Source organism: Euprymna scolopes, chromosome 26, assembly GCF_053919585.1.
Source record: "Euprymna scolopes isolate OS-2025 chromosome 26, ASM5391958v1, whole genome shotgun sequence".
NCBI lineage: Eukaryota > Metazoa > Mollusca > Cephalopoda > Sepiida > Sepiolidae > Euprymna > Euprymna scolopes.
Genome location: NC_136507.1, coordinates 53,076,402 through 53,100,830, shown reverse-complemented (window position 1 = coordinate 53,100,830; position 24,429 = coordinate 53,076,402). Strand labels below are relative to the sequence as shown.

General features: G+C 35.6%; 2 protein-coding genes across 2 annotated transcripts in view; one reads left to right on the top strand and one right to left on the bottom strand.

The window, feature by feature from the left end:
- LOC145248051 (thymidine kinase, cytosolic-like) overlaps positions 1-19,731 on the bottom strand; it is a 50,925-nt gene extending 31,194 nt beyond the window's left edge. Inside the window, exon 1 of the mRNA XM_080109786.1 lies at positions 19,614-19,731. Within this exon, the coding sequence (XP_079965912.1) occupies positions 19,614-19,631 (18 nt within the window). The 5' untranslated portion in view covers positions 19,632-19,731. The remainder of the gene's footprint in view (positions 1-19,613) is intronic.
- Positions 19,732-20,030: 299 nt separating this feature from the next.
- LOC145248050 (cilia- and flagella-associated protein 184-like) overlaps positions 20,031-24,429 on the top strand; it is an 80,606-nt gene continuing 76,207 nt past the window's right edge. Inside the window, exon 1 of the mRNA XM_080109785.1 lies at positions 20,031-20,120. Coding sequence (XP_079965911.1) covers positions 20,106-20,120 — 15 coding nt within the window. The 5' untranslated portion in view covers positions 20,031-20,105. The remainder of the gene's footprint in view (positions 20,121-24,429) is intronic.

Below are 24,429 nucleotides of genomic sequence, written 5' to 3'. Positions count from 1 at the left end.
TGGTTGTACAGTGGATGATCATTTTACATTAAATTAATACAGAAAAGTGATCCCCCACTTTATATCACAAAGTTACAATAAATAATTATAAATTATATTTAAATACCCTTTTCTTGGCCAAAAGGACAAGAAAAGGGTATTTATTTGCTCCCCCACAGAGCAAATTAGGCACAAAGCCGATTTTTAATGTGAGGAGTGAAGGGGAAATGGGGACCAACTCCCCGGGGAGTAGGGGAGCTGGATAGTGACAATTGGTATGAAGGGTTTCCCCTACATTGACCAAGGTCTTATATGTGAGGTTGGTATTTATTTGCTTCCCCACTGAGCAAATTAGGCAAAAGGCCGTTTTTTAATGTGGAGAGAGAGGGAGGGGGAAGGGAAAAGGGGACCAGCTCCCGATGGGTGGGAAATGGGAGCTGGATAGTGACAATTGGTATGAAGGGTTGCCCCTACATTGACCAAGGTCTTATATGTGGGGTTGCCCCCACATATGGTCTTTGCTTGCAGTATCTGCCGGAACAGATACTACACTTTGATCTTGTTTATATAGTTTATTTCTGTAATGAAAAAATTTTACAATTAAATAATGAGAAATTAAAAAAATAAAAGCAAAAAATTAACATCTGTAAACAAACTAAGGCACAAGACCATACAAGAAATGGGGTGGGGGAGTGTTGCAGGGTCTTTGTTACTAAAGTGAAAATGAAGTCTTTGGCGACTTCACTCTTGACTGGCAACATTTACCACAATACCTCATTCATTCTGTGGACTCTAAACTAACTAATGAAAAACCTCCAGCGTTTTGCAAAAAAGGATATATTTACAATTTCTGTGTGTGTGTGTGTGTGTGTGTGTGTGTGTGTGTGTGTGTGTGTGTGTCTGTGCAAAATTTTTTTTTTTTTTTTTTAAGTGTGTGCGTGTGAAAAAAGTTCAATTCATTGGAAAATAAAAAGTTCTTGAATTTGGAAGAGAAACAGTTCGTGTTGAGGAGTGGGGAATCTAGAAAAAATATACACAAAATTGCCTAGTGCATTGTTAGTAAGGTCCCTCCCTGAGCTAATCTAGAAAGTTAGATCACCTACTGTTTTCCGGGGCACTGAAAACAAGCGGGAAGATCCCTAGTGGAGATTGGGAAGAATTATTGGGTGTAGGGAGGAAAAATGAATAATTGTCAAAAACAAAAAAGGGGAAGATGTAGGCGGCGACCTTCAAGTAGGGGTTGACCAGGGGGTGATAAAACAAAAAGATAGGAGGGGGGGGGTAGTGGAAGTGTAGCCTTGGAAGGTTCTCTAATGCCAAAAAACAAACAATCGGGGGACAGGATCTCATTTGTACCACCAGTCAAGAGTCTCTTTACTTTTTATTTGTCTAACCTAGCGAGATGGGCTCCATAGGACCCAGTACCGCGTGTGCCATGCCTATGGTGGTAACACGAATTCAAATTTGGCGCCTCGTCAGATGAACAAGCTAGCGTCATGCACCCACCTCTTGTCAAAAGGCCACTCGAGGTAACCTCTTTCAATTGCATCTGATTTTTACTTTAAGCAGATGTTTAAAGTAGATGATCAGATCCCGATCCGGAACAGATATCCCTTCGCGGACTCGCTTGAGGCGTGTGATCCATATGACCATCCTCATTATTGCTAGTATTACTAGAAAAACCATTCTTTTCTGCCTAGGCAGCGGCGGATCAATGTTCTCCACAAAATATGACTCGTCGAGTTCAAGCCAGCGCTTGGCATCGAAGTGAGCTGTTACCTCGTTGAAGTACCCTAGGAGGGTCTTGAGCCTGCTGCAGCGGAAAAAGGCATGACCGGCTGTTTCCCTCATGCCCTCGTCGCAGCGCAGGCAGTAGACCCTGGTTTCTTCATTGTACAGGTTGAGTTCTTCAAGGAGGGGCAGTGCGTTCCAGACAAGTCGCCAGGTAAGGGAAAATTCCGAGTTTGTAAGAAAGTCCTGTCCCGGCGCCCTACTCCACTGGGAGCGGACCTCTTCTAACGACATCTCTGTCCGTTTCACTAGCAGTCCCTTTGTGCTACGTCCCACTAGCTCCCAATAAAGCCTGTTCCTAGACTATTCGAGGACACTGGTCCCCGGCAACGCTCTAAGTGCGGACCGCCATTCGGCGTAGAATGTTTGTTCCTCTCTCGGTCTTCGCCGAGCTTCAACCGAGGGGTCGGGTGTGAGATTGGAAAACGAGCTTCCAACCGCAGTGACCCATGGAATATCTACGTACAACGAACGGCTCAGGAAGGCCAACCTCTCTACGTGCTTGTGACACAGGAAATCGAGCAGTCCCAAGCCTCCCTCGCTCGGATTTCGAACACAGACCTCTCTGCAAACATAATGCTTACCCTCGTTCCACAAGAGTGTGTCGAGGTGCTCCTGTAAGCTGGTTCAGCGTTTTTCAGGGAGGGGAAGTACAGACAGACGGTAAAGGATGAGCGGAAAGACATATGTAGCACTAGGGCAGGTCGATTTTGGAACCCCGCTGAGGCAATGGTGATGATAGTTGGGATTTGACATAAAAAGATCTACACAAAATATTTTTCTCAAAATCGTTATCTTTGCTTGAGGAAATGACTTTAAAAGTTGAAAAATTGAAGTGATTAAAAGTTTTTTGGTGAATTGTCAAGAACGTCCCGTCATCAAAACAATCCGGACTGTTAAGAAAATAGAATCATTATTTAGAATAATTTTTCAACTACATTTTTAAATAAAATGAGTGAGGATAATGAATTAATAAAATAAATATTAAGTGTAAAAGCAAAATTATGTTTTTTAAATAATAACGACCAAAGTTTGCTTTTTCATTTCAGAAACTTTTTTTGGGGGGTGGAAACGTTTTAGATTTCACCGTCGCAAAACACGCTCGTTATTGATATTGAAAATTAACGTTTGTTTATTATTTAATTTGAAAACATTACGATTTAGGCTTTATTATTTCGAAAGGAAAAACGAAAAAGACTTGTTTAAAATATATATTATTATATTTCAAGTGTCTGCAGTGAATTTAAACATATTTGTTTTATCTTTTTTAATTTGTTTTTCTATTAGGTTGACACAAAAACAATGTCATTTTTTGACGTTCAAATGAACGTGAAAAGCATTATTTTTGCACCAACCAAATATTTCACATCAAATTCTATTTGAAATTTTTATTAAAATATGGTAATACTCCAGTTTTATATTAAAACAACAACAAAAATATAGTCTATACAATTTTATTCTACACATTCTTTACAAAACATAACCACATAAATTTTCAAGTTTTTCTACTTAATAAAAAATACTTTGCAGAAAATTAGTGTCAAATTTTAATTTATTTCATTTTTAATGAGTAATTGTTCTTAAGCAGTGTTTTTCTTCTAAAATTATAGTTTTAAAATCAGATAACCCACAAAGATTAATACGAGTAAATAAGGAAATTCCTTTAAAGGTTTTTCGTTATGTGTGCATGTTATTGTGCTAAAATAACTTTGTTATTTAGAAAGCCATTCTTAATATGGGAAGGAGGTTATATTGTAACTATTCTGTACTTTCACCTAAAAATTTAATAAACAAAAATTTCATAAAAATTAAATTTAACTTGAAAATACTATTAAAAATATCATAGTAACAGATACACAAGCACTGGTTTTTCAATGGTACAACTACAGCAAGAATGGATCTCTTTATGGATAAATTGATGTTATAGAAGGAGTAGCTAAAAATGTCTGAACTAAACACAACTATGCCTCTTATTTGGTTTGGTCCTCTTTTCAATACATCTAATTCAACTCTACAAAGTTTTTCATTATTTCTTATAACTAGCACTTATTTCTTTAGGTATGAAACTGGAAGATAGCCTAAAAAAGTTTCCTTCAGTTATAATCCATTTATTTATTTTACTTTTCAGATTAGAATGTCAGTAAAAGCACGGCGTTCAGTTTTAACCTGGGGTTTAACAAAATTTGCTGGTCCACCTTGTCGTTTGGATGAAACAGCACCCCCAACTTCACAACAAGTCCTCCAGTTTAGTTATTTCCTCGAAAACAGTTATCCCCACTTAAAAAATAATGAGATTTCTAAGTTAATTGCCAAGGAAATAATTAGTATTTGGCAAGCAGTCAATCCAAAATTTCCCTTATTAAGGTAACATTATATAGGACAGAAGGTCAATATATTTTGCTATAAGAGGGTCAATAAAATTGACAGGAAATCTCTTGCAGCAATCAAAGTGAAAAGAATGAAGGAACAGCTAGACAGACTATTTGATATATTTTCTTGTAACTGTAAACTTTCTGTCTTGAGATGTGATGACTTTGCAGTAAAGTGCAACACAGAAAATTATCAAACAAGGCACATAATCTGCACTTGTTCTCCTAACAAGGAGATAAAATTAATTCTATAGATTCACCTGCAATTATGTTCCTTTTTTGTGGAAAATAAAATATATTGGTATTTATTATGTAATCTGGCTCTATTATTAAACATGCAAAATTTCCAATTTTCAGGTTCCACTAGAAGAACTGCCATTTACAGCAATTTTTAAATTAATTGATGGAACAACAAAAAGCCTAACAAGATTTACTGGTTCTTTGGGGAAACTTTGTATCAAGGCCCTGTCGGTGCGGCATTAGAATACACCGACTGCCTCCCTGCAGAGGGTAAAAGTTCCTCAATGGGGGTCCTGGATATGACCTTAAACTATATCCAGTGGTGAGGCCCCAGCTTGTGGGCTTTGGGGAGTGTGGAGCCACCCTTTAATTACCATTGCTCCCAGGTCCACTCTGACCCGGAGTGGTAGTACCTGTTAGGGTCCCAACTATGGCTTAAATAGAAACCGACTTGAAAACAACAAATATATTCTATTAAATATTTCTTCAAAATCTTTGGATTCGGCATTAAATAAGCCGAAAAGGGTTGATATGCCGTAAAACAAAAACAACCAACCAACCAAACTTTGTATCAATAACTACTAAGATTTGCCTCAAGTAGAATTCTAAAAAATTAGTGTGCCTCCCGATCATCATTATCTGACAGCAGAAGAAACAAATAATTTAAGTGTGAAGACCAGAGGCTACTTTTTGAGTATGCTGTTGGCATTTCTTGTGGAAAAGTTAACTTAGAAAATTGGGCCCTTTAATCAAGGAAGATGGCTAACATAAGCCACAAGATTAATGTGTTTATGGACTAGAGTTGTCTATCCTCAAACACTATGATAAATTAAACATTTTGGTCAAATTTATCATCCAAATGTATGCAGTTAATTGGTTTGAGACCAAAACCGACAATATTTTTTTTTAACTAACAGCAGTATATTTTAATATGATTCAGAGAACAAAACAGTTAACTGAAATCCAAATTACTGTTTTAAACAAAATATAGTGCTTTTGCACTATTTCCGGAAAATATAATATCGATTATAAACTCAGATGAATTGGATGTGGGCATTCAAACGATTTTGTCCATTAGGTAAATAAATATTTATCCATTAAATTTTATTAGTTTTCTTAATTTACCCAAACAATACTTAGTTTTATTCATATTACATCGCAAAATAAGTGTTTTCAAATAATTTTTTTTTTTTGTGTTGTTTTTTCCAGAAATAGTGAACAACTCAAAATAAAAAAAAAATGAAAAGATTACTGCTATCAATTTTGCAGCCACACACTGGTCAAATTTGATTGATTTTTCTCAAAAAGTTGTATATGGGCAGGAAGCAAGACATAGACACATTATTACAAAGTCATCGTGTCAGCAACAAATTAGACCTTCATTTTCCTTGAAAGGAAAATATACAGAACAATTTAGTTCTATTGTAACAGTTTATATTATTGCATTTAATAAAAAATTAAAATACATGGTTCTGTAACTTGTATCAAGTTGTTATATTGTGTAATACATCTCCACATATCTTTTTGAATTGTGAAGTTTAAAAGACTTAGTTGCTAATTAGGTTTTTTTTACAATTTTTGTTTAATCAATGCAGTAAAAGTTGAGGTATTTTGCTAGGTGTGATTCATAATTAAAATTATAATTCATGTATATACTTTTCTTTCAATGTATTTCATATAAATATACCAATTTTAATTGAATAGTTTATAAAAAGTGAAATTTCAAAGTCAGTGTTGTGAAAAATGCTATGAAAATGAAGGATTTTTCAGCATTTTTCTACACGATTTTTAAAATTAGATGCTCAATTTTCTGTTCAAGATGAGAAACTAATTTTTGGTATATGCTCTTATCACATCAAATCCCAACTATCATCACCAGTGCCATGTTGATTTTCTGAAAAAAGTTGCAAATCGACCTGCCCTAATGTATCACACGCCTCCACCCGATCCTTCAAGGACAATTTCCTTCGAACCCAAGTCTTGAGGATTCGACCTTGGTCTCTTCTTCCAACCAGTTTTTTTTCAGCTGGAGATCGGTCCGAACCACACACCGAGGATCCGGACCGGGCCGTCGGTCCAACTGAAGATGCCCGGAAGCGAATTTACTTAGGTCCAGGCACCCAACCGCAGACCCACCGACTTACTGCAATTGAAGACGGCCCCTGTAACTTCTTCGTATCGAGCGAGCGCCTCGGTGACCGCTTGAATGTCCGTGGGGCAAGACACGAACACGGTGACGTCATCGGCGAACGCGGAAATCCTGGCTCGTGTGCCTCCAGAGAGAGCTATCCCGCGCAGGACTGGTGTAGTCACCTTGTCCCTTAACTTGCGAAGGAGGGGTTCCAACGCTAGGACATACAAGAGAGGCGACAGCGGACAACCCTGTCGCATCGACCGGGAGACAGCGAAAGACTCCGACAGCTTACGGTTGATCTGCACCGTTACCATCGGCCTGTCATACAGTACAGAGATCCACTTGTGGAAGTCCGGATTAAATTCAGCGGCCTCCAGCACATATCGCAGGAACCGATGGTCCACCCTATCGAAAGCCTTGGACTGATCCAAACTGATCAGCGCGGCCTCGGCATCGTCTTCTATCCCCTCTATGATTGTGCGTATCAGATGAAGATTGTCCTAAATCGATCTCCCCTTCACAGCATAGCTCTGGTCTGGTTCGATCAAGTCAGTAATGACAACCTACAACCGATTCGCAAGAACCTTGGCCAAAATCTTTAACTCTGTGTTTAGCAGAGTCAAGGGCCTGAAATCGTCTAAATCTTCCTCCCCACCATGCCGTTGACCTTTCCTCAGCAATGTGATCACTCCCTTGGTCACCTGCCCAGGGATGGAGCCCTGAACAAACCAATGGTTGAACATATCCTTCAGAATAGGGACCAACATGGGCGACAGCCTCAAGTAGAATTCGTAGGGTAGACCATCAAGCCCCGGGGACTTGTTGCAGCCGACCTGCTTCAACGCAGTAATGATCTCATGTTCCGCGACAAGAACAGCATCTATTAACAACAGACCTTTGATCGTAACCAAAAAAGCCAAGCACAAAAGTGTTACGGACAGACCGACATATGGACCGACTGCCTGACAGACCGACGGAGTGATTATAGTCGCTTACATGCGACTAAAAATAATTGTTTATTATTTAAAGAAAATGTTCTGTTTATATTGTTTCTTTTTTCTGCTTATTTAAAACTGTCACTTTCTGAAATACAGTTACATGTTTACATTGTAACGTATAGGTGACTACAGGAATTTAGTTCCTTTTAAATGATAGAGGGTTCAAGAGTATTTTGCCAACTAAACTCCAGTCTTGCCAACAAAAAAATACCATACTCTGAACCATGCCCTGCCCGCCAGATTAGTATGCACGGGCAGACCAACCCTGCAACCACCAAATTTTTTTTGTCCATTCATAGTATTTGCGCGTGGAAATCAAAGTTACATTTCGGCCAACCCCACCCTCATTCACAAAATGGGGTGTCTATTCCGAAAGTCGTTCTAAACATAGGGAGGTTGGAGTGTCCATTCTGAAAGCCTTTCTTAACCTGAGGAGGTTGGAGGTTGGACAACAACAACAGCTGTACTTTAATATTTTACGGGGGTGGGGTATATGCTACCACTGGGCAATGCTGGTTAATGGGTCCAGCTAGTTATAAAATAATATCAAATATCCTATGAGTACAGGGGAACAATTTTTTCTCTCATTATTTTGAAATTACAAATCAAAACTGGAATCTGTTTTTATGTAATCCGAGATAAAAAAATTATTTACTTTTTTTTATATTTCTTTTTCTTTTATTCTTTCAAAGCCAAAATTTACTTTACGATTTAAAAATTTTTAATATCTATGTACAATTACGATTTAAATTTTTTTAAATATCTATGTACAATTACGATTTAAAATGTTTTAATATCTATGTACAAACCAATGCATCTTTATTGTTTCATTCATTGTATAACAATAACAAGGGTCTTATATTTTAAACTTAAAATAACAGAAATCAATTTTCAAAATAAAATGCTGATTCGAAACTAGCAAAGATGGAGTTTGATATTGGAGCCATTTGCAAAGTGGAATTGAAAGAAAAGACACAAATAATGTTGATGTAGAAACTGCAAATTGAGAGATACGAAAATGAAAAGAATAAATTTTTTTGTTAAAGATATGGTATTTTTTCTGAAGTAATGAAACAATTTTGTTTTAATGATTCAAGCTTATTTTATTGCAATGTTCTTATCTATCTTCTTCTATCTATCTTCTTCTTCTATCTATCTTCTATCTATCTATCTATCTATCTTCTATATAAATAAAATAAACTCATTTTTTTCCCCTCCGAGTTTGACCTTAATAGGATTGGAAATCTAGACATTTTATGCAGATGTACTATGCACAAACTGCATCACAATATCTGAGGTGTGTTATAGGCATATTACCTATCCACTAACTCGCTGATCAGAGCTTCCTATATTTTATCTGGTGAGTATCCACTGCCAAAACCGGTTACGCTCAATGGAAGTAGTAAAGTCTTCTCTCTCTAATAAATTCAGACTTCAACCGCCACCCATTTACACCGTCCGTGACCGTTCACAGGAGACAATTACGAACGAGCAGCGGTTAAGGTTTTTATAAAAACTGAACTGCAATTTAGGTGAAACACACCACGCTTACTTTTACGTTGGCTAAAATTAAAAACAAAAACAAAAAAACTTTACATTTTTTCCCATTAAAATAAAAATTATAACACTTCAATTCCGTTTCATTTCGTGTCCTTCGGCAACTTTAACATCGTTTCTTTTGATTTTTTTTATTTGATTTTTTGGTGTTTTTTATGGAACTTTTTTGTTTTTCATTTTCCCCATCTTTCCATTATTCTAATTTATTTCTTCTCTCTAAGATATATGTATAAGATATAGGTACGTATGTGCATGCATATATATATATATATATATATATATATATATATATATATATATATATATATATATATATATATTTGTTATGTATGCATGTATATAAGTATGTGTGTATATATACATGTATTGATATGTGTATAGATATTTATTGATAGATGTGTATAGATATGTATGTGCATATGCATATATTTATAGATATGTTTCTGTATATATTTATCAATGTGTGTAAATATATATTTATTGATATATATGTATGTATAGATATGCATGTGCGTGTATATATATCTATTGATATGTATGTATGTGTATAGATATGTATAGATGCGCATGTATGCTTGTGAAATATAAAAATGAAACGGAAAAAATGAACACAGTTTCTGGAAAGGAAACAGTTGATTCATTGCAGTAATGTTTTGCGGTTTACAGGTTGTTTTCTAAATGCATACAATTGCTTACTTATAATTGATGTGGATTAACCCCAGGCTCAAATATTATCCGATACAAGAGTAAAAATCTAATTAGTCATGTAGCGGCAACATTTGCCATTTGATGCACAAAATCAAAATATTCAAAAGCGTTTCTGCATATATAGCTCTGAGCAGACCAATGCCTAAATTAATAAAAACAAGTAAAAACATTTTGAGTCCATTAAAGAGTTACGTGTAGTGGGCAATTGAATGGATTTAGAGAGAGAGAAATCAACACAGGTCTTCATAGTTCCATGAGAGGGAACCGGCATTGGGTACAAATAACTGTTTGATCCTTCGGTAGCTACCAGCATTTCTGTTTGACACAAAACTGCCTCCTCGGGGAGAGATAGAAGTGTAAGGGTACTAAATGATTCAAAGCAGCAATTGAAGCAAGTGTTCCTACACGGAAGTTTTATAGCAAACCCCACTCTTCCCAATGGTTCACTTCTACTTGTGTAGCTGCCATTGCTCAAAGGCAGCATGCATTCTTCAGATTTATCTGACATAAATCCAGTACAAATAGATAAACGTATATAGAAGCTGGAAATAATTGCAAGAGTGAAATAACCGTAGTCAAGAGAAGGCATACCAAAATCACCAGAAAACGCATGGAATCATAGAAATTAGGAATTTGCGATTTATGGAAAATTTATAAGTGTAGCAAATAATTGGCAATCAACAATTACCCACTATACAACAACCATGAGATTGCTTGCAGGACAGTTGAGAAGGCTAACCTGCTTGCCTGGCAGTTTGTCTCCAACTCTACATTAAACCCAACCCTTCCCTATTTCTATTTGCAGGCAGAAGCCACACTTGATAATCTGAAAAATCAACTCATGTTCATGATATCATAAAAAACCTAGACACCTTAAAGGTGTGTGGCCCTGATCCTATCCACATTATACTATTTAAAAAAAAAAAAAAAGGAAGCTCTGTTGAGCTTGGGCCAGTTCTCTTCAAATTCTTTAATAAATGCCTTAGTGAATCTTCCTTCCCTGACTGCTGAAAAATTGTTTCTATGGTACCAGTTTTCAAGAATTCTGGTAAAAGAACTGACCCATAAATTATTGCTCAATTAGCTTTCTTTCTCTCTTCGCCAAAATATTTGAGTCCTTAATCAATCAAGAACTAGTCCACTGCCTCATAGATACTAAACTTCTTTTCAATCGACAGTATGGATTTAGGTAAGCTCATTCTATTGCGGATATCCTAACTGTAATCTCTGAATATATATATCATATATTGAATAAGACAGGAGGTTAAGGTAGTAGTCTTGAATATATCTAAGGTGTTGGACAAGTCTTCTCTTGAAAATTAAATCATATGGCATTACTAGACAGATACTTAATATAATCAACAAAATAAAACATGACATTAATGCAGGTGTACCTCACGGGTTGATCCTTCAAACTTTATTATTCCTCATATTCATAAATGACTCCCCCTGATAAAATAGTGTCCAAGATGGGTATATTTGCTGATGACATCACACTTTATAATAGACACAAGTGGAAAACGAATAAATACATATCATGGCTGAAATCTTAGAGGAAGATCTCCATTTTTTAGTGGAACGAAGTCATAAATGGATGGTAACATTCAATGCTGCCAAGACTAAGTCTCTTTCCTTTAATAATTACAAGAAACCTTCTAAACCACTGATTGCCAGGAATAATAATACAATACTTGAAAGCTCTTCATTGAAACTTCCAAAATCACACCACTTCTCTGTAGAAATCCCTAGTTGCCAGAAAACCTTCTACTCTAATAGTTTCTTCCCTCAAACTGCTAGATTTTGGAATTCTCTGTTCTCCTAATTGTACTGACATGCAAAAGGTCAAGTGTAATGTGAACAGACATCTCACTTTTCAACTCCCTATATAATGTCCCTCTAGATTTGGCTATAACTAGTAACCTCTTACATCCAACTGGCACTGTGTCTTGTTTGGATTGAAAAATAAAAAACAAAAAAACAAGTGAAGTATGTATGGTCCCTCGTGAGTGCACAGTAAATGAGGCATAAAAAAAAAAAATGACTAAGTTCAGCATTTCCTCCTCCCCCCGCCAATTAGCCCCAAACGTCCCTAGGGGACGTCAAATCCTGGTGAAAATGAACAAATGGTGCAGTTTTAGGCCTTAACATATGTAAATTTGAGTTCTGCACCATGCAAAAAAAGAAATGACTAAGTCCATCAGTTGCCGTCCACCCCCATTTAGCCCCAAAAGTCCCCAAGGCCTTAACATATTTAAATTTGAGTTCAGTACCATGCAAAACTGCTAAATAGACATACACAGGAAATTTTAGACAAATATGGAAAAATAGTCCCAAAAATGGAGTGTTTAATTAACCCTAAAAGAGTCACTGGGGCACATCCAAGAGTTATCGCAAAGTATAGACAAACAAAATTGTATAGAAATCAGTTAGTTACAACTTTTCAGAAAGTTTTATAAAAATCCAAAGCATCAATTTTTTTTTTAATAAGCACAAAAATGTCAATTTTAGCCATTTTAACCCGAAAGGCACCCCTGGGAAGGGGCAACCAGAGTTTTCCTGGAAAATCCGTTCTATTACTTTTTTTTTTACTCATATCATGTTTAATGTTTGTGCACAATTTCAAAAAATTCTAAGGTGTAGTTATTGAGAAAAGTGCAAACAGACGAACAGACAAGGGTGAATTTACAGGCCCACACTCCTTTTGTCGGGGACTAAAAAAAAAAAAAAAAAAAAAAAAAAACACATATTACACCTTGTTCCTAGCCAAAAGAAAAAATTCATCAGTTGCAAAAACAGACTAAACTCCATCTTCATTTTAACATGTACACATCAATCTTCAGAAATGAAGAAAATGGTGCAGAAGTGATTAGATTTTTATCAAAATATTTTATGGCAATTGACTTTTTTGAAATAATACATTTAATGAAATACTTTTTAAAAAAGCTTTTAAAACTTTAACAACCCTATTACACTTAGCTTCAAATGCTGCTACTTTGATATTATGGAAACTTCTATGATAATCTCATGTCAATCTGTATTTTCCGCTTTTAGTTTAACAACCTTGATTTATTTGACCTCTAACACTGGTCCATAACATAAGGTACAACTGTAACATATCATGTGTCTCCTCCTGTCAACGCAAGAAGTTCTTAGAAATATAGTTGCCAGTATGCCAGACTACATTTTGCCAAAGGAGAAAACATTGCAAAAACGTAGACCAATGATAACTCCAGGAACAGTCGATTCACATCCATCTATACCTGATGTGAGGAAACGCAAAAGAGCCCCCCCTCCTCCCCACACACACACCTGAAAATTCCAGTGGAGAGAAATAGGAAGTTTGCAACAGCTGGAATCCTCCCAGTGCTGAAAAATGAAAAGTAGATAAGGAAGTATGTCGACAGGTGCAATCTATGGTATCATGAAATGTGCCTTAATGAAAATGGTGCGTCAAATACCACTGGTTATTGAAGCTGTGCTAAGTTTTCTTTTTCTATTTATCTATAAATGTTTTAAATGCCTTGTTACAGTATAAATGTCATATTATACATGCTACTGGGGATCGCTTATGAACGTGATGTTCCCATGAAACTTCCTCTTTATTCTTTATACATTATTTTTCGTTTTAAATTAAAATGAAATTTTACTGAAAAATAAAAATTGTTTAAAAGTTGCTTAAATTATTTGTAATTCAAAAGTATAAAAAGAATTACTTTAAAATAAAAATTGTTTAAATGTTGTTTAATTTGTTTTTTTTTGCGTTTATTCTACGTAAGTAAAAATAAAAATTTTTTAAATGTTGTCTAACTTGTTTTTCATGTTTTTTTCTTGCGTTTATTCTACGTAAGTAAAAATAAAAGTTGTTTAAATCGGCATGAAATGCACTCGATGCCGCAAAGAATTTCTCGATGCAGCAAAGAATTTCTCGATGCAGCAAAGAATTTCAACAAATTTGTGCTACTCACTCTCTATAGATAAATTTATAAAGATACAAAAGAAACAGATTCATGGAAATCACATTCGTTTGTTCTGTTTTGATTCTATCTTGGTTTTTGATCGCAAGGTCAAGGCTGCTACATGGTCAATAAAATTGCAAGTGACAGCCATGTTGATCTTTTACGAATTCAATGTTTACCCAAGTTTCACTGGTAAAATAAATGGACTTTTTTTCTCAAAATGACTCATGCAATAATGTTTAAGATAAGATTTTGAATGCCTTATTTTTCTCATATCGACCGCAAACACTATTTAGCAACATTATTTTGCATAAACAGTAGCCTGAGATGGCGGAAATTTTTTGTTTCTGTGTCTGTCCTGGTGGCCATGTCACTAGTAAGGGTGCTGGAGGTAAACGTTTCAACTGGGCTGACGTTATCCGCCTGATAGGGACCTGAACCTTGGATTAACCACTAAAGAGGCTGTCCTATCAGTAGGTGCAAAGTACTGGGGCTGCTGTGTTGCCATTTGGTGAATGGATTCTGGACCATGCAGTAGCTTCGTATGCTACAAAAACAAAAAAAAGATGTTAAATTTCTTTTCCTCTCTTACTTTCCCTTTCTGCCTTACTCTGACAAAGTCTGTCGACCTGTTACACAAATCCCAAAAACTCCATCATGAAAAGTCTCTAGAAAAAATACACAAGTAAACCCAGAATTCACACTTCCAATGTAGACTTCCACTACTATGTCTCCTTCTCCAACATCAGGGGGTTATGTTCCAAACCTTCCAGAGGTTGAATCCCAATTACAGGAGACGAAAACAGACCTATTATTCCTAAGTGAAACCGGCATTGTACCGACAATTACTCTAGACGATTTTGTAATTAAACGATGTTCTAACTTAACATCCAAATCTGACTCTCAAGATTGCCACGGGATTGGAATGTGTGCCTACATTAAAGATGGCTTCCATGTGGTAGGGACATATCCAGACAGGACCCTAATTTACCCTATAAGTGCTTCCCGGTTGCACTTGCTCACACAACAGCATTATTATTTGCCCTCAATCGCCCCCACAACAGCGGAATTACTATCTTTAAGAGCATATCTGAGAAAATTAACCACATCGTCTCTGCTCATCCTTCATGTCTGTGGTGACTTCAATGTTCACAATGTGGAATGATTAACCCACTCAAACAAGGCAGATGATGAGGGGAGGTTCTATCATGATTTCTCTATTGGTTAGAACCTCACTCAGATTGTTCAAGAACCGTGTGCTCGATACTGACAGTCAATATGCAAGTCTTCTAGACCTTTTCCTCACTATTTGCCCTGAGCTATGTTCATTTTCCGTTCTATCACCACTTGGATTTTCCGCCCACTCGGTTGTATCAGTTAAGATAAAAACAAAATGTAATAAGTTCCCAGACATACATCTCCATCGTACTGTATATCGATACTTTATGGTTGACTGGGATAGTTTTGGTAGATTTCTATCAGATCTACCTCTGGGTTCCATGTTTAAAAAGAATGTGTTCTCTATAGTATCAAACCTGACGGAATGGTAAATTGCAGGTATAGACCCCTTTATACCCTCCAAAATATTCCAGCAAAAACCTAACAGCCAGGACTGTTAACAACCACTGTAAAAGAGTAATAAAAAATGTGAGAGAGTTGTATACTCAGTCCGTTAAGTCCAAAGTAGCTGAGCAGCAGCTTGGTTCCAACCAGTTTTGGCAAATAGCAAATAGAACAGAAGTATGTGCTCTATCCCAACCATCAGCAATGGATCTGAGGTAATCTCATCAGCATCAGATAAAGCTAGACTCTTTGCCAATAACTTTTCAGCTAATTCTACCCTATGCGACCAAGGCCGTCAACCCCCTTATTTCTGCCTGTATCAGAAAACACACTATGTGACATACAAATATTTGTGCGTGATGTTGTCAAGCTAATCAAAAACCTTGATTCCAGTAAAGCAACTGGCCCTGACGGCATTCCAATTATGGTGCTGAAAAAGCTTCAACCAGAACTAGCTCCCATACTTACAAAGTTGTTTAAGTGTTGTTTTAAGGAGAATTGCTTCCCAACACGCTGGAAAACCTTATCAGTATGCCCTGTATTTAAGAATTTAGGTGATTGGTTATCTTCCTCTCAATACAGACCAATTAGTCTCCTGTGCGTCATGAGTAAGTTGCTGGAATCTGTGTTAAATAGAGAAGTAGTCAACCACCTCAGCAAAAATAACCTTCTAAGTGACATGCAATATGATTTCCGTTCTGCTAGATCTCCAGTAGATGTGCTAACGGTAATATCTCATAGAACTATTGAATTTCTTGATGTAGGCTTCCTTTCTAGGGCAATTGCTCTGGACAGATCAAAGGCCTTTGATAGGGTATGGCATAAAGGTCTACTTTACAAGATCTCCAGCTATGGTATAGCTGGAAATATCTTCTCAGTTATAAAATCATTTCTCTCTGATAGGTTCATAAGAGTAGTGGTTAATGATCTTACGATGTTATCATCCTAAGATTATTCATTGACATTTGTGTTGACAACACTACCATCTAATAGATGATCTATGGCAACACATCAAAGGCCGTAAATGACCAAATTCTCTCTGACTCTCTCCTCTGATCTTGAGCATGTGGTACAATGGGGAAAGAAGTGGCTTGTTACTTTTAATGCATCTAAAACTAAGCTCCTATCTTTACATCATCATCGCTCTGATCCTCATCTGGCATCAATTGAAATGAATGGGTCTTGTGTTGGGGAGGCTCCATGTTTTGACAAACTTCTGACCTTGACCTTTACTCCTGATCTAAAATGGAACACATACATCAAATCCATTGCCAGTAGATATCTTACTCCTGATGCAATTCTCTACCTATATAAAAGCCACATACGTCCAATGATGGAATACTGTTGCTACATCTGGGAGGAGCTACTAGAAGTAGCTTATCCTGCCTTGACAGAGTTCAAAATAGACTTTGTAGCTTAGTGGGGGGTGCCCTTTTCTCTTCCCTCCAACTTCTTTCCCACAGAAGAGATATTGCGAGCCTGCCTCTGCTTTATTGTTATTTTCATGGCAAGTGCTCGTCTGAGCTTCAATCTTTGGTCCCCCCCCCTCGCCATACTTCACGAAAAACACTCGTCTAACTTAAACCACTATTAAAAATTTTTCCCATTCTTTATCTGTGCCTAAGCCTAAACATAGATTCCATGAACAAAGCTTCTGTCTCAGAACTGCACAGTTGTGGAACTCTTTACCATTTGCCTGCTTTCCAGCTGACTACAATTTAATTGCCTTCAAGTCCAACATAAACAAGTTTTTGATAAACCGCTCTCCTAAGTAATTAAATTTACGAAATTTCCACTAATTATGATTACTCCGCTACCCATTAACCCTCATCCTCGAGTGGCCTCCGGGCCTTGATAAGTGGTGACTCCTTTGTAAAAAAAAAAAAAAAATTATCTTCTTATTTTTAAAAATCGTTGTATAAAAGAAAGGGAAAAAACGCCATCTTTGATGAAATGGCAATGCAAACGGTTTTAATTTACATTATTCAAGTTGACAATTTGGAGGGAAAATGTTTCTTCCTGAAAAGAGAAAAGGAAGGCGTTTTTTTGTTGTTGTTTCCGGGTTAGTTTTATTTATTTATTTTTTTTTCATCTTATGGTGGAGGGGGGAATGTAAAATGCATTTTTTAAAGTAATTTTTTCATGTGTATAATTCCTGAATTTATTTTCGTTTTATTAAAAAGACTTAGGCTTCCAGTTTGACTACTCTCTACCCGTTCTTTTTTGGTTATCTTTCAGATGCAAGGTTCCTTGTTTACTTGCGGTTGTAACGATGTTAGATTCCGTTGTACGGAAGACCAAATCAGCCATAATTTAAATATTTAAATTTATTTACTGAATTTAAATATTTAAATTGATATACTGTTTAAATGATAATATACGTCTACGATGTTTTTATTGGCGCTTTTCTTCGTATTTTTTAATAACATTTTTTTCCACCATTTACAAGCTTTTTTTTACAAATATTTTTTTTAATGCTGTAATAAAATAAAGTTACATTTATTAATTATACGAAAAAAGTATCTCGTAATGTTTTCACACGAGATTTTTTTCCTGTTGATTTCTAACTTCAGTTACAAATTTCTAATAAAGATGATTATTTTTTTATTATTAAAAATACATTTCATGAAAACACTCATTATAAAATGTTCACGTTGTTTAATTAAAGGTTCTCAATTTTAATCTAATAGTTTTATAATTTTGTTATTTTGTTACAAATTTCTAATAAAGATTATTTTAATTTTAACGGTAATTTGGTTTTCATTGTAAACTCCGTCATGTTAAAGGTGTTAAAATCACTTTAAATAGTAAATCAATTTTAATATTTAAAAAAAAGAGAAATCAACAGGAAAAAAATCTCGTGTGAAAACATTACGAGATACTTTTTTCGTATAATTAATAAATGTATCTTTATTTTACTATTACAGTATTAAAAAAATTATTTGTAAAAAGAACTTGTAAATGGTGCAAAAAAAATGTTATTAAAAATACGAAGAAAAGCGCCAATAAAAACATCATAGACATTTTGGCCGATTTGGTCTTCCGTACAACGGAATCTTACATCGTTAAAACCGCAAGTAAACAAGGAACCTTGCATCTGAAAGATAACCTCTTTTTTTAACGATTTTTTAAAATCATGCGTAATTTCCTTAAAAAGGTAGCCCCCCCCCTAAAAAAATAAATAAATAAACATACAAGATTCATTTCCCATAAAAAATAGTTGTCTAGAATGGTCTGGAAATGAAGAGGTTAATTTGTTAACTATGCGAAATTCTCTTAAAACTTTTTTTCCTTTACACCCAGTTTTTTTCAGACTGTTCAATGAACAGCCTGTTCACACATAATCTTATAAAAGTAAAATCTCTGCTTTTTTTGCGGGAGGAGGGGGTAGCTTAGGATGTTAATCTACAATAATACCAAAAGTTTCAAAATTATATTCGGGCATTATCCAGAATAGCCAACAAAACAAAACTATTCCCCCCCCCCTTATTTTGCTATTCTGGAAAATGCCCTTATCTTCTAATTTCGCTATAAGCTATTGAAAATACAGTGATTTTATCATCAAAATCAAACTTTAAAAGCAAACTTCAAGTATTATGGTTTATTTGTGCCCCTAAACAAAAGACAGATATCACACGCCCCTGCTGTATCAAAGAATATGTTATTGAAAGTATCACACAGTAAACATAAGTCAGCATTTTTTAATATATTAATTAAAACTGTAGTGCTTCTAGAGAACTGGGACGTGATTTTGTAGTTGATAAATACAGATCAGCTAAAAAATGGTTTCAACTGATTTTTTTGTCAATTCAAATAAGTTACAATGGTAGCTTCCAAATTATGTAGTTGAGATTACCTGAATAGTACTGAATTATTAAACAAAAACAACTTTAATCGTGGTAGCAGGTGAAAAATTGCCGCCATCTTATTTAAATCAAAACGGAAAATTACTCCCCTTTTGAACTCTCCTGTGTCTTACGATCGTTTTCATCAAATTCTATTTTTTTATTTTCTTTAATAAATAATTTTCTACCTCATCGATTTTCGTAATTTTTAAAAAATACGAGGTATACGTAGATACCATTGTTTTCATGTGAAATTCAGTTTTACGATTTCCGAAATTTCGTCCTAATAGTGTAGAAGCGCCAAAACGGTTGTCTAAAATTATAACTTTTTTTTCACGATTTCAAAATTAAAACGGAACATTTTTTCATTTTGATCAGAAATTTATAAACGTTATAAATTAGTTTTATAATAACATTAAAACTTTTAATTTAATTTAGTCATAATTGTTTTTACTAACAAAAAGGCTACTTACTTGAATTCTCCCTTCCATCGCGATTATTTCTCAACGACAACGAAAATTGTTTTCTTGTTGAAAACTTGTTTTCAAAATAAACCGCGCAATCCCTTCGGCAATGTCCGTATTATTCCGTTAACAGTTTTTATCTCCCAACAAAACTCGTATAGATATGAATTTTACATTATTATTTATTATCATATTATTATTACAATATGTTTCATTATTGCTATTATAATTAAATATATTTTAATGTAAGAACATTAATTAAAAAAAATTCAAGTTCGTGCGTAGACGTGGCTGTCGTGATAGGCTTAGCATAAATGTGTAAACAGTAAACACAAAATTAGAAGTAGAATTGAAAATAATTATGAACTTTATTAATATTTTGAGTTTCTCATTAAAAGATGATATAAATAATTTTTTTAATAAAAAGATAATAATACATATTGAGAATCGTTGGATTCGTATTTGAATTCCTTAGCAACGTTTGTTTTCCGTAGAAACAGCATGGCGGATCAAGAGGTATGTAAACAAAACAGTCGATGCTGCGGCAAAGTTAATTTCCTAAAGGAAAAAAATTTGTTCACGTCAAAAAAAAAAAAAAAGTTATGTAAAAATCATATATATATATATATATATATATATATATATATATATATATATATATATATATATATATATATATATATATTAGTTTTCTGGGTCTATTTCAAAGATAATTATTAAACTAAAGTCCTAAGATATTGAATTAAATAAATTAAAAATAAAAAAAAAACTTGTTTGTACAAAAAAATAGCTTAATTAGCCCTCAAAAAGCAAGTAATTCTGCCGACGGCCAAAAACGCAACAAATAAAGGCTTGTAAACACGATTATACGGAAACCTTATATTTATATTAAAATGAGTGCCCACAAAATAATAGGTGCTTATCCAGACTTTTCTCTATATTAGAAACAAAAAAGAAAGAAAGGTATGTACGATGTACGTACCCAGGACAGAAAGAAAACATCGTATTCCCAAAAATCATGTAAATTTATTAAGTAGTTTTGTGTTTGTGGATGCATTATCTGCAGCTCCCGTAACTCTCACTTCTCCTAATTTGTCCGTCAGTCCTCATTGACGAATGATTTTTCTGATAAAGGGGAGAAGAAAAAGTTGTATTCTAAGTTGGCAGTATTTTTGCGTAAACAGTAGCCTGTCGGAAATTTTCTGTTTCTGTACCTGTCCTTGTGGCCATGTCACTAGTAAGGGTACTGGAGGTAAACGTTTCAACTGGGCTGACATTATCCACCTGATAGTCAGGGACCCTTAACCACTAAGGAGGCTGTCCTATCTGTAGGTGCAAAGTACTGGGGCTGCTGTGTTACCATTTGGTGTATGGATTCTGGACCATGCAGTAGCTTCTGGTGAAGCTTCTCAATGCCATAGTGGGTAATTGTTACAGCTTTACCTTTTCGTGTGCTACAAAAAAAAAAAAAAAGAAGTTTCATTTCTTTTCCTCTCTTACTTTCCCTCTCTGCCCTGTTCTAACCAAGTCTGTCAACCTATTCCACAAATTGCAAAGCTCCATCATGAAAAGTCTCTAGAAAAAATACACAAGTAAACCCAGAATTCACACTTCCAATGTAGACCCCCCTCCCACTACTATGTCTCCTTCTCCAACATCAGGGGGTTATGTTCCAACCTTCCAGAGGTTGGATCCCAATTACAGGAGACGAAAACAGACCTATTATTCCTAAGTGAAACCGGCATTGTACCGACAATTACTCTAGACGATTTTGTAATTAAACGATGTTCTAACTTAACATCCAAATCTGACTCCCAAGATTGCCACGGGATTGGAATGTGTGCCTACATTAAAGATGGCTTCCATGTGGTAGGGACATATCCAGACAGGACCCTAATTTACACCAAAAGTGCTTCCCGGTTGCACTTGCTCACACAACAGCATTATTATTTGCCCTCAATCGCCCCCCCCTCCCACAACAGCAGAGTTACTATCTTTAAGAGCATATCTGAGAAAATTAACCACATCGTCTCTGCTCATCCTTCAGTCAATATTCACGTCTGTGGAGACTTCAATGTTCATAATGTGGAATGGTTAACCCACTCAAACAAGACCGATGATAAGGGGAGGTTCTGTCACGATTTCTCTATTGCTTAGGACCTCACTCAGATTGTTCAAGAACTCAACCGTGTGCCCGATACTGACAGTCAATATGCAAGTCTTCTAGACCTTTTCCTCACAAACTGCCCTGAGCTATGTTCATTTTCCGTTCTATCACCACTTGGATCTTCTGCCCACTCGGTTGTATTAGTTAAGATAAAAACAAAATGTAATAAGTTCCCAGACATACATCTCCATTGTACTGTATATCGATACTCTATGGTTGACTGGGATAGTTTACGTAGATTTATATCAGATTTACCTCTGGGTTCCATGTTTAAAAATAATGTGTCCCCTATAGTATTAGACCTGACGGAATGTTTAATTGTAAGTATAGACCCCTTTATACCCTCCAAAATATTCCAGCAAAAACCTGACAGCCAGCTGTGGTTCTCTCCAGAATGTGCTACTGCTATTGCACACAGAAATCACTTTTTCCATTGCTTCCAACATAATAGATGTACTGAGACTAAAGCCGCTTTCAGGACTGCTAGATAACCACCTGTATCTGAAAACACACTATACGACATACAAATATCTGTGCATGATGTTGCCAAGCTAATCCAAAACCTTGATTCCAGTAAAGCAACTGGTCCTGACAGCATTCCAATTATAGTGCTAAAAAAGCTTCAACCAGAACTAGCTCCCATACTTACAAAGCTGTTAAAGTGTTGTGTTAAGGAGAATTGTTTCTCAACACCCTGGAAAACCTCATCAGTATGCCCTGTATCTAAGAATTTAGGTGATTGGTTATCCTCCTCTCAATGCAGACCAATTAGTCAACTGTGTGTCATGATTAAGTTGCTGGAATCTGTGTTAAATAGAGAAGTAATCAACCACCTCAGCAAAAATAAAGGTCGCTGGAAGGATTGTAGGATCCTTCTACCGCTCCAGTAGATATCACACTCTTGGTGCAATTCTCTACCTATATAAAAGTCACGTACATCCAAGGATGGAGTACTGTTGCCACATCTAGGCAGGAGCTGTTAGAAGCAGCTTATCCTGCCTTGACAGAGTTCAAAATAGACTTCGTAGCTTAGTGAGGGATGCTCTTATTTCTTCCCTGCAACCTTTTTCCTACAGAATAGATGTTGCGAGCCTGTCTCTGCTTCAACATTATTTTCATGGTAAGTGCTCATCTGGGTTTCAATCCATGGTGGCCCCTCACCCAACCTTCATGAAAAACACTCGTATAGCCAAAACCACTATCAACAATTTCCCCCACACTTTATCTGTCCCTAAACCTAAACGTAGATTCCATAAACAAAGCTCCTTTCTTAGAATTGCATGCCTGTGGAACTCTCTTCCGTTTGCCTGCTCTCCAGCTGACTACAATTTGATTGTCTTCAAGTCCAATGTAAACAAATTCTTGAAGAACCGTCCCCCTAAGTAATCCAATTTACAAAATTTCCACAACTTACGGTTATTACGCTATAATCTCATTGACTGCTGTACACCTATTAACTCTTATCCTTGGGTGGCCTCCAGGCCTTATAAGTGGTGACTCCTATGTAAAAAAAAAAAAATTTTATTTGAATTTTTTCAATGAAATGGGAGGGGGTCTCCATGTTATGAATCACTTTCACAAGTTTGAATTATTTGGAGTTCTCTTTCTTGTTTCTTCAGCCTCTTTTCAGAATGATGTCATGAGACTAGGTTAGCGATAACATTTTATTTTTTCATTTAAATATAAAGCTATTTGATCAATTTACATGGTTTTTAGAATACAATTTTTTTTTTCCGTCACAGGTACACGGATCATACAGATTTTTCTTTATTTTTTTTTAGGGAGAATTCTGGACACTAAATAATATGAGTTTATTATTTTTTTTATTAATTGCACCAGCCATGCCTTTCTGGATCCTTTTTATTTTTATTTTGGTACTCATGCATAATTTGACTCGGATTCTCGGAAATTCCCGTCAAGCATGGATCAGGCGAGACCGGCAATCATCGGTTTCAGCTGAGCATTGTTCAAATGTTGAAATGCTAAATCGACTTATTATTTTTTTTTTATGTAATGTTTTTAATATTTTTTACGGTGATATTAAGTGGGAGTGGAGAGTTTTTTTCTGATTTTTTTTTTTTTTTTTTTTGTAATTTTTTATGCTGGACGTTTGATTAGCCAATGAAAAAGCACTATTGAATGGAAGCAGACGACTTTTGAATTGGAAGAAAGTGAATAAACAAAAAAGCTAACAAACAAATATAGTTTCAAACTCCCCAAATAGAAAAATGACAGGCACATAAATAAAATCTAGGTATGTTAGAAAAAGAAATGAAAACATCGATGCAGACAATCTCATATTGTCAGGTGAAGAAACTGCTGTAAAAAAAAAAAATGAGGTGCAAGAATTGTAAACACAAATGCTTACTAAAAAAACGATCGTATGTTAAGGATGGTTTCTCCTGGAGATGCACAAATGGACAGTGCAGACAATGGATATTCTTGTGTACAGGATCGTTTTTTGGGCGATCCATGTTGGAGATTCCAACAATAGTAAAAATCATTTATTTGTGGGCGTTCGAAATGGCTACTCTGAAAAACATGCAAAGGAAATGCAGTATTATATCTGACCACACAGACTGGAAGAACTTTCTGAGATAAATTTGCAAGGAATATTTCCTTAGTAATCCCTGGCAGATTGGAGGCCTAGGGCACACA